The sequence below is a fragment of the Pinus tabuliformis genome, chromosome 5_1 (assembly GCF_031772625.1).
Source record: "Pinus tabuliformis cultivar Carrire ecotype Pingquan chromosome 5_1, CPIR1, whole genome shotgun sequence".
Lineage (NCBI taxonomy): Eukaryota > Viridiplantae > Streptophyta > Pinopsida > Pinales > Pinaceae > Pinus > Pinus tabuliformis.
The window spans coordinates 577,848,415-577,869,125 of record NC_142305.1 but is presented as its reverse complement, the minus strand read 5'-3'; the positions used below and the strand labels follow the sequence as shown (position 1 = coordinate 577,869,125).

Sequence of the window (20,711 nt, the reverse complement as noted above, 5' to 3'; positions counted from 1 at the left end):
AAAGCTATAACTGAAACAAAAAGCAATAAAACACAAGTTCTAAAGAATATTTTCCCCGACTGTTTTATGCGGCGCACCATGGATTGATTTATTTTAAATCTTGATATCTAACTTCTTCTATCGGAGGCATATTACTGTAATCTCTGGTGGTTGCATGGAAACAGAGGTATTGATAAATAGAACCAGTCTCTGGGTGGCCATCGAATACAGATGTTTACTGTTAACAGATTTCATTCTATCAAGATTGAAGCTTTCTGATTTATTGTTTCAAGGTAAAGGATTTATATTCTTGTTGCAAGTCTCAATCATGCCTTTGGAGGGCTTTCGAAAATTCTCATAACCAGGAGTTTCTTTGAGCATTTTGTCGGTAAAATCTGCAAATCTTTTTCCCAACTATTGGGTGTACATTCAGCGTTGGAAGTTTTCCTTTGGGTATATGTTCTGCATTTTAGCAACTTCTAAGCAGTTACACACTCTCCAAGACTTTGGAAATTGATTTAATGGCTAATCGCCACAACCACCGAAATCATGACTCCATTCAGTGATGTGAATGCCATTGACATGACAGAGAATGTAGGCTCTGGCTATGGGAAGGTGGGAAACTTTTAGAAAATAATGGGAGCAGAATCATGAAAGGGATTTAAGCTACAAGAATACAAATGACGATAATGAATGCCAAATTGAAGAAGTAAAAAGGGAAAATAGTTATCTAGAAGTAAGAGAAGATAGTAACAGGAAGATGCTGGAAGAAGATAGGATTAAAGAACTGCAGGAGAAACTGTCGCATCTGGAGCTGGAGCAAAAACCAGGGTATGCAGCACTGAGAGACTCCGCATCCCAGCCAGTTTCAGTAGGTTCCTTTGTACAAGATCAAGCAGCTGCTATGGAAGAAGACATCATTCAAAAGATCTATTTTAAATCTTGATATCTAATTTCTTCTATTGGAGGTATATCACTGTAAATAACGACTGGTTGAAGACATTAAGCAACTCTTCTAATACATTTTGGATTAATGCAACTATTATAATATATTTGAATGGCCCCAGAGTAATGTGACAGGGAGCATGGTGAAAACACAACCAGCATTATCTTAGGTGTGTCCGGCTGTCAGTTCTAGAAAATGCAAGTCTGCATTCCCAAATTCTGGTGATACCAGAGACAATTTCCATGTAAACTGATTGCACATTTGTGAAAATAATATATGATGGAAATTATATCTACCATGGTCCATAGCATAACAAACACTTTCTGATTGTGTGTTTACTTTCAGAGAAAAAGGACAACATAGATGATAAACAAAAGGCAATAAATAAAGAATAGCCATATGTAAAAACACATCCCTGAGCAATAAATAAAAAATAACCATAGGTAAAAGTACATATCCCCGAACAATCAATAAAAAATAACCACAGGTAAAAATACAAATCCCCAGATAAGAGTCTAAGAAATAGTTCTGTTGAAACACTTAAACTCTCCCAATGCATTCCTCAGGTAAACTCTCGACTCAAGGGATAGATTACACTAGAGTCCAGATTACTCAATTCAAAATTAAATAGGTCACTAAAATCTAGTTGCAATATAATATTATCCAAACAAAATGCAAAACAAAACACTTTCTGTAAATAACAATTTACCTCATCAAAAAAATTATTTGGAATATAAATTATAGTAAACCAATAAGTTCAGCAACCTGTTTGAAAGAGACAGCCGTTACTAACACATAATACCTCAAAACTGTCAACTTCATAAATACCAGACCTGCCTTAACATGCAGTACTTTTCATTTGAGATTCTCTCTACACATTTCTAAGGAGAGAAGCTTTAGAATTAGCATCAAAGAGAGTTTGTGATTATTTGACTCTACTATCATCTCACTACGAAGGGGTGGCTTTTGCACGACCCTGGCCACGACTACCACCACCACCACCACCTCTTCCACCACCCCATCCACTTCCACCTCCACCTCCACCTTTTCTGCCACCCCAGCCACCTCCACCTCCACCTCCACCTCTACCTTTTCGGCCACCCCAGCCACTGCCACCTCCACCTCCACCTCCACCTCTTCCACCACCCCAGCCACCTTGGTGGCCTTGTTTGGATTGCTTATGGTTCCTTCTATCATTTGAAGCAAAATTCCCCTTACCAGATACTTTCATATTTTCTGGCAAAGGAAGTAAGCTATCAACACACTTGCGATAACTGAAATCATCAACAGTCCCATCCTTCCTAACCAAACAGTAACACCGACTCTGCCACATTGGATGAACTTTAACCTGAAATGCTTCAACGCCGGGGCCAACTTTCTTGTCTGGTTCATGGTGACCCTTGATGAGCAAATCCAACAAGACCATGTGTTCATACTGCAAAAAGGAAGTTCCAGCATGAGCATCAGAATGTGTATGCAAGATAATCCAGTTCAAATGTTCTAATGAGTAAAAGAAATCAAGCACTCTTATACTACAAAAAGAGAAAGGAGCAACAAAACCACCATGCACAAAAATATGCAAGTCCTTTTGCAAAAATGAACCAGCAATACTGCAGTATAATCATATCGGAAGCCAACCATTCCCAAAAAAAATAAAAAATTCATCACCCTATTATTGGCAACATTCTTATGCTAGTACGCATTTAAAATAACGGATATTTGTGGGTAATGGGATCAGCGATACATTTTTCTCTGCAACCTAGCTTGTAGATCAAATTTGAAGAGAATCACTATATTGCAGAGGGTAACTTAATGAATATAACTTGTAAGTAGAGTCATCATTGTGTTTATCTACTTCACAAAATCTGTGACTGTTAATGTTTCAATTGTCAAAACTCAAAAGTTAAATTGAAGCAAAAGCAGTAATGCTATCGACACAGCGCTCCACTTAACCAATAAAATGTGTGATTTGGCTATGTACTAGACTTCCTACTGTCTACTGCCAAGTTGCAACTGTCTTCTGGTTTTGTTCAGCCAGAAAGAAGGTCTCCTATGAAGTCAAATTTAGTTGAGTGAAGCTCGTAAACTTTAGTATGGAAACTCCTCATAGAAGTATGAATTTCAATTCCCAGTTTGGATGTTAAAATACTTGGTTACATCTCCCATCTAGCGACCCCAGCCTCAACATGTTCTAATTTATTGAAGTATCATCGTTGCCCAATAAATTTGGTTCCAAGAAAATATGACTAACTAATACAAGACTACAATGAACATTTACACCAAAGGGCTCAAATATCAACATCAAATCTCCAGGACAGAATGCTTAATAACTATGTTCTAATTTATTGAAGTATCATCGTTGCCCAATAAATTTTGTTCCAAGAAAATATGACTAACTAATACAAGACTACAACGAACATTTACACCAAAGGGCTCAAATATCAACATCAAATCTTAAGGACAGAATTCTTAATATCACAGTTATTTATCGCTGGTTTTAGGCATAAAGAAGGAAATTATTTTAATGTCCACAGACGACCAAATTAGGTCAATGGGACGCAAAAATACAGCAATCTGCAATGGCAGCAAGCAAGCCCAAAGCATCTCAAAAATTTAGAATCTGGTTGAATACGAGAACCAAAACAAAATCACAGTAGTTAAACCCTATGCAATGATATATATACCAAACCTGTGTGAGTATATTGCATCACGGTAAAAGCATGAACAAGAATTGGAAATTTCCAGAATAAATTTGCCTCTGATGTAAAATACCAAACTGTCTATTAGCAAGAACAACAAAGAGGGCATCCCATCTCTATGTAAATACCAAACGGCATATTTAACAGTTAAAAGATTAACCTGAATGCACTTAGATAGCCCAGGTACACCCTAGAGCCTGGGGGGAAGAGGTTTCGTGTGTCTAACATTAATAAAATACAGTGGAAAAAAATTGACATATATATATATATATAGGAGCCAAATATTCCATTTATTAATTACCATAACTTTAAAAAGGTCAACAAATTTAAAAGAAAAAGAACCAAAAAAAGACAGCACTTAAATCCATCTTAACCCCTGAATCTTTACACAGACAGAGGTTTGCACCCAAATTTTCCCCATCCCACTTGGTGCTTAATAGATCAGGGGTTATGATATGGATGACTGATCCAAAACAGGTCAACAAATTTAAAAGAAAAAGAACCAAAAAAAGACAGCGCTTAAATCCATCTTAACCCCTGAATCTTTACACAGACAGAGGTTTGCACCCAGATTTTCCCCATCCTACTTGGTGCTTAATAGATCAGGGGTTATGATATAGATGACTGGTCCAAAACAAAGATAGGGTTTTCTGGTATCAAACAGCCTTAGCATGCTTCTATGGCACTGGCCTGGCTTCTGTAAGTGAATCAGTATCCTACTCCTAAAACATGAGAGCACGGAAGGCTCTCTCATCCTAAGTTGCAGGAAACGTGGGCAGAGCAGGTGTTTCCCTACGGAAACGAAATGGAAACGCAGAAACGCGTACGGTACGACCCAGAAAGGCATTTCCGGCCATACTGGCACGTTTCTAGAGGAGGAAATGTGACCAGTACGGCCGGAAATGTGTTTCTGGGCCATATAGCGGCGTTTCCCCACGCAGGGTGATTTTTTTTATTTTATTATTTTTTTTATTTTTAAGAATGGGATGTGGATGCAGAAAGTCCTGACTTGGATCTCTCTCTTGCTGCCCTGTATATTGAGCTCGAGCCTGGAAGTGGAATTGGCCCATCATTTTTTTCAGCACCACCATCCACTGTTGAGCATTGTTCTGCTTCTATTTTTGATGAGGATTAGTCTTTTGTCTCTATAGTTCTTGCAGCATTATAGTCTTTTTTGTACTTGCAACCTCATATATTTATATAAATAAACGCTGATTATGAGATTTGGATATATAATAAAGGTTGCTTTTGGATATTCCGATATTTTTATTTTCATTATGTGATCATTCATGAGTAAATGTGATGTAAATTTAATCATAATGTTTAAATGTAATAGATTATAATGTATCATATATGCTTTATGATTGGATACATATATATTTAAATATTTTTAATATATATATTCGCGTTTCCCCATTTCCAAAATTTGGGGAGGTCAGGTTTCGTACCCGTGCCTGTTTCGGAAACTCGTACCCGTTTCCCCGTTTCGTGCAACCTTGCTTATAAATGAGCAGTTATAAATTCATATTGACATGAAATGAAGTTTTCAGTATTTTCCCATCTTGGGAAAGTTCCTCAAAGTCTTCGTTGAGGCAATAGCAAAGGCCCTGAGCATTATTGTGCATTATATAATGCATTATCTAATGAGACCACAGATGTGGCTAGGCTTTGCCTTGAAATGAATTAAATATTATAAGCTAACAACCAAAATTGTTGCTCTAAACTGAATATGATAAAGCTGTTCATAAATAGATAATGCATATACTGGCCTGGTATTTGGGATGATTTGATCCTTAGCCATCTGTCAGAGATAGTCAGTGCCCTATTATTAAATTGTAGAAATGGTCAATGCCCTATTATGAAATTGTAAAGATTGCCTGTTCAATCTTTTCTTGTACAAAGAAAATTGGGATTAGGAGCTCCTTGGCTTTGCCAACTAATCAAGAGTCAGATTCTCCTTGCAATGATCTTCTTCCCAAGTTACAGGATTTTGTAACTGGGTGTCTTCAGATGGTTCTTCTTTGTTTGTTCAAGGCCCTGTCAACTGGGGTGTTCACCCCGCTCACTGCCCACCCAAGCTCTTTCTTTCTAGAGTTAACCTTTTGAAATCTATCTTAACGCTCTTTTGGAATGGATTGGAGGTGATCTTCAGTCTGCTAATTAATTCTTTTCACTTCTTTCAGATGGCCTGCCTTCATACAAATTATGCCTCTCTGAAGGCACCTGCGTTATCGAAGTCTAATTTTTTGTGGTCTATGATAATCTTATTTGGTAAATCTTACTTGTGTCCAATTATATGTATATCCTGGCATAGGTAAAAATGCCCATGTCCTCTTTTGACTTGGATCCGACTTGATATACTTGCTTACATTATTTTGAATTTCTTGGAAAATCCTCTTCTTCCCACAGGTAAAGTTGTAGGTTCTGCAATATCACCCACACTGGGGTTGAAGATAGTAGTGTGGGGTTGAGAAGATAATCATTGATGAATCTGCGAAACCATGGATTAGAGAAGAGCCTGGCACTGCCCCTTAATCATGGCTTTTATATGGTTTTCTGAGTTTAGAAAATAAGCAATACAAAATCCTATTGAATAGAAATTTACCATATATACTTCTGTCCAGTTTGAAATTTGAATCAATTCGCTTTCTGGGAGCTGCAGATGTTGGCTATAGCGCATTGAATCTGTATATCAGAACCTTTTTTATATGCATTCCTCTTTTGAAGGGATATATAAAGCAGGGGGTGCTGTCAGCTTTTGCTAGAATTCAACTGCCCTGAAAACGGATTTTCTTTTCTTAGGAGGTATTTGTTTTGGGATCAGCTTACAATATTTTTGAAAGAGGGAATGCAGAGGAGCACTCTTGCCCTGACATATAGCAACAGCGCCTGCCTATGGGAATCCAAAAGACTGCGCAGCATTCACTTTGGGGGTGTGAAGTCCAACGGGAGAAGCGTTCCTCCTTGCCATAGATGCTGCCAGAATCCATTTGGATGAGAGCAAGGTTGCACGAAACGGGGAAACGGGTACGAGTTTCCGAAATGGGCAAGGGTACGAAACACAACCTCCCCAAATTTTGGAAACGGGGAAACGCGAATATATATATATATATATATATATATATTAAAAATATTTAAATATATATATATGTCCAATCATAAAGCATACATGATACATTATAATTTATTACATTTAAACATTGTGATTAAATTTACATCACATTTACTCATGAATGATCACATAATGAAAATAAAAATATCGGAATATCCAAAAGCAACCTTTATTATATATCCAAATCTCATAATCAGCCTTTATTTATATTAATATATGAGGCTGCAAGTACAAAAAAGACTATAAGGCTGCAAGAACTATAGAGACAAAAGACTAATCCTCATCATCATAATTCTCATCAAAAATAGAAGCAGTATTAGAATATATCTCTATATCTCTATTTAGTAATGCTCAGTCTTTTAGATGTTTCTATTCTTATTCTTTTAGCAGTTTCTTAGATGAAACTGTTTGTTCGATATTCTACATAGAAACCTGATGTTTCTATTCTTGTAAATATCTTTGTATTATCATTGAGCTGTTTGCTCCATGTGAATTAATTCATTGAACATTCTTTTATGGTATCAGAGCAAGGTTAAGAGATTCTTCTTGAAACAGTAATTCTATCTGCATCGCAATCTCTTGAGTTCTTTCTAAGGTCGAGCCCTCTGTAAGCCAGGCAGCCTTCACTGAGTCTTAGCCTCGGCTTTGCTCGCTGTGATAAAAGCTTACAGTCGTCCATCTCGATACAGAAATGAATTCTTCCCTTGCATGATCTTTTTATTAAGAAAATAACTTTGGGGCGGTGACTGTTTTCATGGGAGCGGAATCCGGCTATCTTCGTCTTCGCCTGGCGGCTACTCGACCACAACGTGGAATTCCTCAGCAATCGTGATCCAGGTGTTTTCCCTCAAAACTCATTCTTGAAAGTCAGAGTCGTGGTTTGAAAATTCGATCTGCAGGCAAAATCGTGGTTTCAAATCCCGTGTTTTTTATTTCAAACTCTGTCTAAAATCCCGTAGATGGAAATGCTATCCGCTATGCTATGAGATAAGAGGAGGATATCACTACAGGCGTCTTGATAATTGAAACCCGTGGCTAATATATATTTTTTTTAAAAACCCGTGGATATATTCTGTCGACCCGTGAATATATATTTACAAACTGTGGTTCATTCCGTGGATAGATTTGAAACCCGTGGTCATGATATTTCAATCCCGTGGATAGATATTTGAAACCCGTGGTCAATATATATTTCTTTTGAAACGCGTGGATATATTCTGCCGACCCGTGAATATATATTTGCAAACTGTGGCTCATTCCGTGGATACATTTGAAACCTGTTATTCTCAAATGCTGTCAATGCTGTAATTCGCGTGGATATACGCGTGTGCTATGACCTGTGCAAACGCCGTTATATTGCCTCAGTCAAACTCTGATCTGAAACCCGTGCTTTTTAAACTGATACGTAACCTGTTGTAATACGTCAAAATGTATCCTGTCATCCGCGTGTGATAAAAATACGTGGTTCATTGTAAACGCTGAGACGGCACCATAACCCGTGTTTATAAAACACATATCCGTGGTTATATATTCACCTGTGGGTTTGTCATAGCTGAGACGGAACGTGCATAGCTCACGTGGTTCTTTTCTCAAAAACATATGACCTGTAGCTGAGATGTTGTGTGGGCCATTTTGAAACCTGAGACGTGTATATATATATATATATATCCGTGGTGTTTGCTGACAGTGGGTTACCATTCAGCAGAAGTGTGAATCTGAGACAGCATATGTGGGTCCAATTTTTTTTTCTCATCATTTATATTAGCTGTATTTGTGGTTCTGGTTGCCGGCAGTGGGTTATCAATCAGCGGAATTTTTTTTTTTTGTGATCCTGGAAGTCTTCATTACAAACTCAGACCTGTGACATCTGCATACTCTTATGGTAGACCTGCATTTTCTTGTGGAAAACTGTATTCTCAGAACTATATGAGCAGTATTACTATTGTTTTAGACAGCTGACAGTCTGTTCTTTAAATCTTCACCAGCATAAGCAGTCATCTACATTGTCCTTGTGTGTCTTATTTGTTCTCTTTGTAAAAATGGCCACTCTTACCAATCTGATGTTAGAAGGAAATCAACGGTTTAATGGCAGCAACTATAACATTTGGAAACAAAGACTGCTGACCATTTTTTAGTACAGGCGTCTTGATCAAATCATTTTGGGCACAGAGCTTCGTCCAGGTACAGCCGGGACCGATCAAGATAAATTTGATGATCGAAATCGAGAGGCTGTTATGCTTCTCAAGCTCTCTATTGCTGATGATCAGTTACCACAAATCCCTTCTGGCAAGACAGCTGCTGAAATCTGGCAACAGTTGAAAGAATTGCATGAGACATCTGATAAAAGCAGAGCTTTTTTTCTCAAAAATCAGTTGTTCTCCATCATGATGGATGAACATATGTCTTTACAGGAACATCTCAACAAAATTAAAGACATTCGAGATCAGCTCGACGCCATTGGTCGGACCATGGAGGAAGAAGATATGGTAGTCATTACCCTGAAGAGTCTACCAAAATCTTATGAACACTTCATTGAAACACTCAACATTACAACCACAAATGTTGATCTGAAGTTTTCAGATTTATGTACCAAACTTCTGCAGCAAGATAGGTGGAAACAGCAGTTTGGTAGTGGTACTGCATCAGTGCCCTTGGAGAATGCATTTGCTACAAAATATCAGTCCTCTCAGTCTTTTCAGCAGAGAGGATCATCTCAGTGTTTTGATCCTAATAGGAAGAAAAGTGTACAGTGTAATTACTGTCACAAGTTCGGTCACATGAAGAAAGACTGCAGGCAGAGGATTGCTGCTGAACAAAAGAAACAGGGAGCGTCACATCAGACAGCGAATGTTGCAGAACATTCCGAGCAGACAGATTCGGCCTTTTATGCCTTTATGGCTAAAAAGTCTTCAGAACATGTTCCTTCCTCTGCATGGTACATTGATTCTGGTGCATCACGCCACTTCTCTCACAGGCGTGACTGGTTTATTGACTTTTCACTTTTCAGTGATTCAGTTGTATTTGGTGGAGGTGAAAAGTACACTGTTGCTGGCAGGGGTACAGTTCAAATTCAGTCTGGTGGACGCACGCTCATATTTCTAAATGTATACTATGTTCCTGGTATGGAGATTAATCTGCTCTCTGTCAGTCAGATTATGAGGAATTCTCCTCAGCTTGATGTTGTGTTCAGTGCACACAAGTGTTCCATCATTGACAGGGAGACCAGTCTGACAGTTGCTACTGGCCTCGAGGACCATGGCCTATACAGGCTACTTGACACCGGTGACTTTCCAGAAGTGGCACTAGCAGCTCGTGTCTCTCCCATCAGTACTCTATGGCATCAGCGATATGGGCATCTCAATATGCAGTATCTCTCTCAGCTCTCTCGGGAGGGACTTGTGTCAGGATTACCTGATATTCAGACTCAGCAGTTGGGAGTATGCAGCGCCTGTCAAGCGGGAAAGCAACATCGGTCGTCATTCAAAAATGGCGAATCTTGGCGCGCATCCCAGGTACTTCAGTTACTTCATGCTGATATTTGTGGTCCTATGAATACAACTTCTATAACTGCTTGCAAATACTTTTTACTTATTGTAGATGACTTCAGTCGAAAGATGTGGGTGTATTTTTTAAAAAATAAATCTGATGCTCTTAGTACCTTTCAGAAGTTTAAAACTTTAGTTGAAAAAGAATCTGGTTGTAATATCATGACCCTTAGGACCGACAATGGGGGGGAATTTTGTTCCTCAGCTTTTGCCAACTTCTGTGATATTCATGGCATCAAACGTCAATTCACCACACCTTACACTCCCCAGCAGAACAGTGTTGTCGAGCGTCGCAATCGCACGGTTGTTGAAATGGCTCGTTCCATGTTACAACACCGGAGTGTTCCAAACAAATTCTGGGCTGAAGCAGTATTTACTGCTGTTTACCTTCTTAACCGATCCCCTACTCAGGCTGTTAAAGGGAAGACTCCTGAAGAAGTGTGGTCTGGTCGTAAGCCTAAGATCAGTCATCTCAAAGTTTTTGGCTCAGTTGCATATGTTTGGGTTCCATCTGCTAAGCGATCTAAGTTGGATTCCAAAAGTCAGAAACTAATGATGACAGGTTACAGTGATCATCACAAGGCTTATAGGCTGATAGATATAGCCACTGGTCGACTTAGCTTCAGTCGAGATGTAGTATTTGATGAAGACAGAGGATTCTTTCAGTCTTCTTCTTCTGAGCAGCGTTCTGAGGATCCGCCTCACAGTGTTCTTCTTCCAGTCAGTCCATCCGATGGGAGGGATGATGTAGAATCCAGATTTGATACTACTCTATCTGAGCTTCCTCCAGAAGCTAATCCCCCTCTTGCTATCCCTATTGATCTTGAGCCTGCCTCTCTTCCTCCTGATATTGGTCCCTCTAATCCTGATATTGGTTCTTCTTCTCTTCGGCCAAAATGGTGGGCTAAGACCATAGGTGATCTCCGGGATAATGAGCTCCTTGAAGGTAGAACTTCTAGGCATAAGAACAGACAACAGTCTACAGTCAATTTTGCTCTTATGGCTAACCTTCACAGTACTTTTGAGCCTCAAACATACTCAGAAGCTAAGGGTATATCTGAGTGGGAAAAGGCTATGCAAGCAGAATTTCAGAGTCTTCAGAAAAATCACACATGGACTCTTTCTGATCTTCCTGCAGACAAAAAACCCATAGGCTGCAAATGGGTGTATAAAGTCAAATACAAAGCTGATGGAACCTTAGACAAGTATAAAGCTCGGCTTGTGGCTCGAGGATTTTCACAGCAGGAAGGCATCGACTATGAGGAGACTTTTGCTCCTACAGCCAAGATGAGTACTATCAGGCTTGTGCTTGCCCTAGCAGCTCAGTTCAATTGGAAAGTTCATCAGATGGATGTAAAAAGTGCTTTCCTAAATGGTGATCTCCAAGAAGAAGTCTACATGACGCAGCCTCCAGGATTCAAGGTTGCTGGTCAAGAACAGAAAGTGTGTCGGTTAGTTAAAGCCATCTATGGATTGAAACAAGCTCCTCGGGCTTGGTACATAAAAATTGATCAGTATCTGACAAATCAAGGTTTTCAGAGGAGTCCATCTGATGCAAACCTGTATATCAAGCATACTGATGATGATATCTTGTTTGTAGTTGTCTATGTGGATGATCTTATCATTACTGGCAGCTCTGCACATTTGATCCATGGGATCAAACAAGATCTATGCAGAACTTTTGAGATGACAGACTTGGGACTTCTTCATTACTGTCTGGGGGTTGAAGTATGGCAGACTGAAAATCAGATCTTTCTTTCTCAGTCCAAGTATGCCAAAAATCTTGTGGATAGGTTCAGAATGCAGGATTGCAAACCGGCCACGACTCCTATGGAACCAGGGCTCAAACTTTCAGCACAGTCATCCTCTCCTCTTGTGGATGAAACTTTATTCAGGCAGTTAGTGGGCAGTCTCATCTATCTTACTGCTACCAGACCTGACATCAGTTTTGCAGTAAGCTACATTTCTCGCTTTATGTCAGCTCCTAAAGCTGATCATTGGATAGCAGCAAAGCGGGTGCTACGATATGTGCGTGGTACTTCTGATTGTGGCCTCTTATATACTCACAGCTCCACTTCTACTCTCAGTGGCTACACTGACTCTGACTGGGCCGGTTCGGTTGATGACCGTAAATCTACAGCTGGGTATGTGTTTAGTCTAGGATCTGGAGCTGTTACTTGGACTAGTAAGAAGCAACAAGTTGTGGCTCTCTCCTCAACAGAAGCAGAGTATCGGGGAGCAGTTAAGGCAGCCTGTGAGGCAGTTTGGCTTCGTCGTATGCTTGCAGATATGCATGTTTTTCAGACAGGGCCTACTTCTCTGTTTTGTGATAATCAAGGAGTGCTCAAACTTGCCAAGAATCCTGTCTTTCATGAACGAACAAAGCATGTGGAAACTCACTGCCACTACATTCGACAGTTGGTTGAAGACGGCTCAGTTCAGTTGCACTATGTTCCCACCACAGAGCAGCCCGCCGATATCTTTACCAAGCCTCTTGGTCCTGATAAATTTGTAAAATTTCGCGGGTCTATTGGTGTTGTAAATAGATTGAGCATTAAGGGAGGGTATTAGAATATATCTCTATATCTCTATTTAGTAATGCTCAGTCTTTTAGATGTTTCTATTCTTATTCTTTTAGCAGTTTCTTAGATGAAACTGTTTGTTCGATATTCTACATAGAAACCTGATGTTTCTATTCTTGTAAATATCTTTGTATTATCATTGAGCTGTTTGCTCCATGTGAATTAATTCATTGAACATTCTTTTAAGCAGAACAATGCTCAACAGTGGATGGTGGTGTTGAAAAAGATGATGGGCCAATTCCACTTCCAGGCTCGACCTCAATATTCAGGGCAGCAAGAGAGAGATCCAAATGAGGACTTTCTACATCCACATCCCATTCTTAATAATAAAAATTAAAAAAAAAAAATCAGCCTGCGTGGGAAACACCGCCGTATGGCCCAGAGACGTGTTTCCAACCATACTGGCCACGTTTCCTCCTCGAGAAACGTGCCAGTAAGGACGGAAATGCGTTTCTGGGTCATACAGTACGCGTTTCTGTTCCGTTTCGTTTCCGTAGGGAAACACCTCCTCTACCCACGTTTCCTGCAACTTAGTTTATAAGCTAGGTATAGTTTAATAAGTGCATAAGTAGGCTGCTGCTCACTTCTGCGGAGCAAACTGCCATAAATAATATATTATTATTATTATTATTATTATCTAATTTTAAGGTCAAAGCCAAGCCAAACACCAAATTGGTGTATGAGACCCCCTTGTTTGTGGGACAAGTGACCCACCTCTGCGTAGCCATTTGACTGCTAATTCTACGAAGGCATACATACTCTACCCCCCTCTGGTTTTGAACCTATGACCTCTTAGAAGGAAACACATGCTCTTAACCATTAGGCCCACACGCCATAAATAATATATTATTATTATTATTATCCAATTTTAAGGTCACGACCAAGCAAGACATCAAATTGGAGTACGAGACCCCCTTGTTTGTGGGACAAGGGACCCACCTCCACATAGCAATTTGACTGTTAAGTCTACGAAGGCATACATACTCTACCCCCTCCGGTTTTGAACCTGTGACCTCTTAGAACGAAACACATGCTCTTAACCATTAGGCCCACTCTTAAACTTGCATATATATACAGCAAGTTGGAACAACTTTGTGCTGAGCATTAATTATGCCACGATTTGGCCTCATTATGATGAGGAAAACCTAGTTACCAGAACCACTGACTCCTACTTTAATCCAGATGTGTTATCAAACATCCCCATCTTAATTGAGTGAGTGCCTTAGTTTGCTTAAAAAAAAATTCACTTCTGCAGTAAGGTATTTTAGGTTGAGGTCTATCCTAAACATCAGCATTCCAATTTGGAAAAGAAAAAAAGCACTATAAATCTCTGTTACTAAACAATATGAAATCAAGCAGATAGGAAGTGAATTTGTAGGAGAAACTATTCTCTTGGAATGAACTATTCTCGTGTTCCATCTCACTTGCATATTCTGAAAACTGACGCGGTAATGGTATTAGAGCATAAGTGACCCTGAGAGCCTGAAAAGAGGAAAAATCAAGTTTGATAAGAGGTGAAGACCTCTTGTGGACAGTATCAAGCCCAGCAGAAGATTCATTTTCACTTCATGGAAGCCACTGCCCAACAGTGAAAGAAAAGCAAAGAAGAGGAACACACTTCATGTCTTTACATATGGTTGTAATAAACCAGAATAGATCCATCTTAATTCTGGATCTATCAGGCACCAAAAGGAATCCAAGAATTGAGATGAATCCACAGTTTGTTTATATGTGTCTGAATTATTTATTGTTATTAATATTTTCTTTTACTTTCAATAAACCTAAACAGATGAAAATAATAAAATACTTTTTTTGGCCACATAAGTGTTACAGAGAGGATGGGCACAGGACAGATATTACAATCTCTTCCATACTGGGCCGTGGAAAGCACCTCTCAACACAAAGACAATTCAATATTGTCATCCTAGATGCTTAGTGATTAAGGCCCAGGCTTCAATTCTACATTTAATTCCCAAAATTAACATTTGATTCATAACATTGACCTACAATGTTGGTGGAACCACTTCTCATAACCTGATATGATGTTGGTGAGACAACTTTTAATTTTCTCTTGTATCTCAACAAATGCTGTACCATGATCCATCTCTTTAACAGACCATTTGCAGGTGCATATCCCAAGTTCTTCATCAAGGCATCCTAGTCTCCAGTGCCATGATTGGATTCTCTCCTGACAATCTTGCTTCAAGTTGTAACTTTCATGTACTTCTTCAAAGTCATCATGGCCTTCAGGAGGGTGCATCCACTGTGAGATAGCTAGTGAATTCCTTGAACCAACCAATCACTGACAGCATTCCACAACACGGTGCAGAATGGCTGAATCCAGTAGATCACATATCTGACCATTTGTTGTTCCACAAACATTACAGTGACATGCAAAATCCCCCTTCCATTTTCATCAAATGCCACCAATTTTTTTAATATCTTGTACTTGTGCTCATTGTACCTACCATCTATGCAGTCTACCATCAAACAGGTTCTAGTCTATCAAATATTCAATCATTTTGGCATCTATTTTGCAACGTGATCACTTCTTGTAAAAAAAATCCCTAAGCATGTCCCCAAACAAAATTCTCACTGACATCAACAAACACATCTTTTTCTTATTCTCCATGAGACTTGTCCTCCATACTAGACTCAGATCTTCAAGGCCCTGGCCAAAGTTCAACTTAGAAAATTAATAAACAACATCTTCATCTTCAACTGCCTAACCATTTTCTTGTCATTCAACAACCCATGTAAACTTTGTGTGAGGCAAAACAATTGTCTTGGGACTCCCACACCTCTCTGCCCCTTAATAGGACAAACCCATGTCCTTGGTTGTACAAAGTAAGCAAAAATAGGATATGATGTCATAGTTGATGAATCAACTTCCATCAATTTTATCAATAAATTATTTTATATTATCACGTTTCCTAAAAATATGTCTGTCTCCTTTGCTCTATATGTGCTCTTGATAACCAGTCTGACATTGCCTTCTAGCAAATAGTTGCACCAATTAGCTATATCACTCTGCGAACATGGAGGAGAGATATACATAAACATTTCAAATGCTTTGTTCCCATAAAGGTACTTAGCAAATTCTTACTTTTTTCCACAACCATGTGAATTCTACCACACAAGCAACTCCTTAATTAAACTTCAGCGGTTCAGACCACAATCATAATTAATTGGATTGAATAGCTACTTCATAGGACATCTCTTTGGAATCAACTGGATCATAGGAAATTGTTTCTATGAAAACCACATTCAAAAGATTGATATTAGAAATGGTCATAAATGGTCACTTTTACAATCTACTCCACTTTTTTTGCTATGAATATTGAACGCTTTACAATGACAATTATCACTAATCATGACCAGTGTTGAAAAACTCAATGAAGCCAGCAACTCAGCAAAGCCAGTGTAAGAGTTTGACTTGAACTCGGAAAAAAAATCAACAGAAAAATTGTTCAAATGAGGGTGCTCCTTTTCCCTATTGGCATTTATATTTTATCCCAGCTAGTTTTCCATTCACACACAGTGAATAACCTGCAAGTTACTCACGAGTTACAGTCTAACCAGTAAATATTTATGGATCTGAAACACTTCTGGCAAGTTTGACTCACTGCATAGAAAATTGTTTCTATGAACAATACACATTCAAAAGATTGATATTAGAAATGGTCATAAATTGTCACTTTTACAGTCTACTCCACATTTTTTGCTAAGAATATTGAACGCTTTACATTGACAATTATCACTAATCATGCCAGTGTTGAAAAACTCAATGAAGCCAGCAACTCAGAAAAGTCAGTGTAAGAGTTTGACTTGAACTCGGAAAATAAATCAACAGATAAATTGTTCAAATGAGGGTGTTCCTTTTCCCTTTTGGCATTTATATTTTATCCCAGCCAGTTTTCCATTCACACACAGTGAATAACCTGCAAGTTACTCACGAGTTACAGTCTAAGGCTCTAAGCAGTAAGTATTTATGGATCTGATTCACTTCTGGCAAGTTTGACTCACTGACAGAGACTTGGGACCAAATTAACTTGTCAGCATGGCCAAAAACAGTTTTGACTGAATAGAACTCAGAAGACTCAGCAAATTTATCAACTAAGATCCTAACTTTTTAACTCGGAAAGAAATCAGAAGAAAAATTGTTCAAATGAGGGTGTTCCTTTTCCCTTTTTCCATTTATATTTTATCCCAGCCAGTTTTCCATTCACAAGCAGTGAATAACCTGCAAGTTACTCACGAGTTACAGTCTAACCAGTAAGTATTTATGGAATTGAGTCACTTCTGGCAAGCTTGACTCACTGACAGAGACTTGGGACCAAATTAACTTTTCAGCATGGCCAAAAACAGTTTTGACCATATAGACCTCAGAAGACTCAGCAAATTTATCAACTATGATCGTAACTCTGTTATATCCCATCTTAACTATCAGTTGGCAGTGGAAGTATAATGTGGGAAATTCCCTCAAGTACATATTTCTGCAGGTTGCACTTCCAAAATAAGACGAAGGAAACAAGGAAATACAAAAACAACAGACAAGTTACTCACGAGTTACTCGTAAGTATTTGTAAATCTGACTCACTTCTGGCAAGTTTGACTCATGAACAGAGATTTGGACCAAAATAGCTTGACTTGGCAGCATGGCCAAAAACAATTTTGCCTATATAGACCTCAGGAAACTCAGCAAATTTTTCAGCTATGATTGTAACTCTGTAATCTCCCATATTAACTATAAGTTGGCAGTTGCAGTATAATATGGGAAATCCCCTCAAGTAAGTATTTCTTCAGGTTGCACTTTCAAAATAAGATGAAGGAAACAAAGGAATATGAAAAGAACAGACATATGCTACACACACATGTGCATGGTCAAATAAGGCAATAAATAAGCACGTCTTATATATGTTGAACATGTTATGTACAAAGGGTCAAGCCTCAAACTCTATAGAACAAGCACAGACCCATGGTGACACTTCAAGTTAATGACCACCTCCTCCATCTTCAGTATGTCTCTGATACAAAGCTGTTATGGTTGGAGGAGGCAAGCAATTGACATAAATTGCTTGAATAACTGCCTGTCTCAACTATCACTAAATAGTGGTATTCTCAGTATCATTCATTTACTAAATTACAGAATCCCCACTAGCATAGCAGCCTGGATTTCCTGATTAAGGGATCTATTACTTGATACTAAAAGTAATGCAAGATTCATTTTCTTAACATGATATTTAATTTATTTCTCAAAGTTATCCACCATGTTCTTCAAGTTTACTATGGTTTGCTTAAAATAAGAGAGCCAAAAAGGCTTCCTTTTATGGCAACATCTGAGCCATATAGCATCTACATTAAATGTCATATGCATGATTATTTACCTAAGCAATCTGCATACAGTTGTATATGCATATTGTCAAGCTAGTTGTAGTTAAATTAAAGCATTTTCAGTGTCCGAAACTCAGATTCAAAAAAAAAACCACAAAACATGTAACCCCATTAGCGCAACCAAGAGTTATCGACCAAATTTGAGAACTGGTGAAAAATTGTTGCAACCTGGACACCCCATAGCTATTGCATGTTTCAACAGACGAGACCATGTACAAATACTGGATGAACTGGTTAAATTAAACCACTTTCGCTGCCTAGATCAAAACCCTCAGGAAACAGGTAGCCTCGTTAATGCAACAATAATGTTAATTACCGCCACAATCACGACTGGTTGATGCAAGCGGGTGGAAAACCCAACGACCTTGAATGGCCAAGTGCAAGCCCCAGATTAATTTGACAGAATGGATACCCAGAATCCCAGTATCTAAGCCGAAGGAAAATCCCAATTCATTAGCGAAAGGATCATCAGCAAGAAAGGACCATTTGAGAAAAACAGGGGGAAAACCTGTGACAAAGAATTAGTTTTGGATGAATTTGACAGAATGGATAGAGCTCGATAGCGACTTCTGAGAGCCAAAGGTAAAGCCCAATTCGTTAACAAAGGGTCATTTACAAAAAAGGGCCACTTACCAAAAAAAGAGACGGACAAACACAGTTTGTATGTAAGTTCCAATTATGCTTATATATACACAAATACAAGTTTATAGTCTACTGATCAATAAACTCTGTCTTCCTTGCAAGATGATGATTACCCTTAAAATAAAACATTAAACTTATACAGAATAGTAAAAAGGAATACCTTATTGACACTGACATTAAGTGGCCAGTGATGCAGAAACTTGTAGAAGTAGTCGAACATCTCCACGGAGGTGTTGAAGATCTTCGGACCAAGCTTCACAGGACCCACTTTCTTCTCCTCCTCTTTTTCAGCCTCGCCACCATCGCCGCCCTCGTTCGCTTGACCAGCATCGTCACCTTCTCCTCCTTTCTCCAGGCCATCATCCTTTTCTGCACCTTCTTTTTCTTCTCCGGGACCCACATCCGCCATTACAGCCTCCTCCTCTCCATTTTTCTCAGTGTCCAATCTAGCTTTCTTTGAGGGGCCATTGCCATCGCCGCCCTCGTTCGTATCGTCACCTTCTCCTCCTTTCTCCAGGCCATCATCCTTTTCTGCACCTTCCTTTTCTTCTCCGGGACCCACATCCGCCATTACAGCCTCCTCCTCTCCATTTTTCTCAGTGTCCAACCTAGCTTTCTTTGAGGGGCCATTGCCATTGCCGCCCTCATTCGCTTGACCAGCATCATCACCTTCTCCTCCTTTCTCCAGGCCATCATCCTTTTCTGCACCTTCTTTTTCTTCTCCGGGACCCACATCCGCCATTACAGCCTCCTCCTCTCCATTTTCCTCACTGTCCAACCTAGCTTTCTTTGAGGGGCCATTGCCATCCCCTTCGATGTGTTCTGCATCTTCTTCTTTTTCTTCCCTGCTTCTCTTGGCCGTCTGACCGCTGTCACCCTCTTCTGTAACAGTCTTCACATCTTCTGTTCCAATTCCAGGGGTTTCTGAGGGGGTAACAATGTTACTTTCCTCAGCATTTCCAGCAGTGTCAGAGGGGAGAACAATGTTACTTTCCTCAGCCATAGGGCCACCAAGATGCCTACCTTGAAGAGATCACTATCAGGATAACCAACACAGAGCAACGTGAAAAAATGAAAACACCAAACACAACCAGCTTTTGCTATGAATAGTCCTCAGCAATAACAGAGTAGTATACTAAACCCTTAGGTTTAAGGTCACTAGCAGGAAAACCAGCAAAGGGCAGCCTGAAAAGAGGAAAACACTAAACACAACTAGTTTTTGCTATAAATAGTCCTCAGCAATAACATAGTCTACTAAACCCTTAGGCTTAATGTCACTATCAGGAAAACCAACAAAGAGCAGCGTGAAAAGATGAAAACGCTAAACACAACCAGCTTTTGCTATGAATAGTCCTCAGCAATAACAGAGTAGTCTATTAAACCCTTAGGCTTAAGGTCACTATCAAGAAAACCAACAAAGAGCAGAGTGAAAAGATGAAAACACTAAAACACAACCAGCTTTTGTATGAATAGTCCTCAGCAATAACAGAGTAGTCTACTAAACCCTTAGGGTAATCTACTAAACCCTTAGGCCTAAGGTCACTATCAGGAAAACCAACAAAGAGCAGCGCGAAAAGATGACAACACTAAACGCAGCCAGTATGAATAGTTCTCAGCAATAACGGAGCAGTGTACTAAACCCTTCCGCTTAAAAAACCCTCACCAACATCTAGCTTCTACAAAATTAATAAATGAGAATCCAAAGATGTGTAATTACCCGCCCGCATTTTACGGACCTGGGCATCAAACTTCCGATCGCGTACCCGCATTTCGCGTAGCAGTGATAAATTAGTAGGCTTTTATTCTATGGAC

The 20,711-nt window shown here is 39.2% G+C and overlaps 1 protein-coding gene across 1 annotated transcript; it reads right to left on the bottom strand.

Moving 5' to 3' along the window:
- Positions 1-1,613: 1,613 nt before the first annotated feature.
- On the bottom strand, positions 1,614-20,444 carry LOC149166155 (uncharacterized). Its single transcript, XM_089432481.1, has 2 exons — positions 19,060-20,444; positions 1,614-2,360 (listed from the first exon to the last, which is right to left on the bottom strand). Exons 1-2 carry the CDS (start codon positions 19,900-19,902, stop codon positions 1,875-1,877), a joined length of 1,329 nt encoding a protein of 442 aa, XP_089288607.1. The 5' UTR covers positions 19,903-20,444; the 3' UTR covers positions 1,614-1,874.
- Positions 20,445-20,711: the final 267 nt, after the last annotated feature.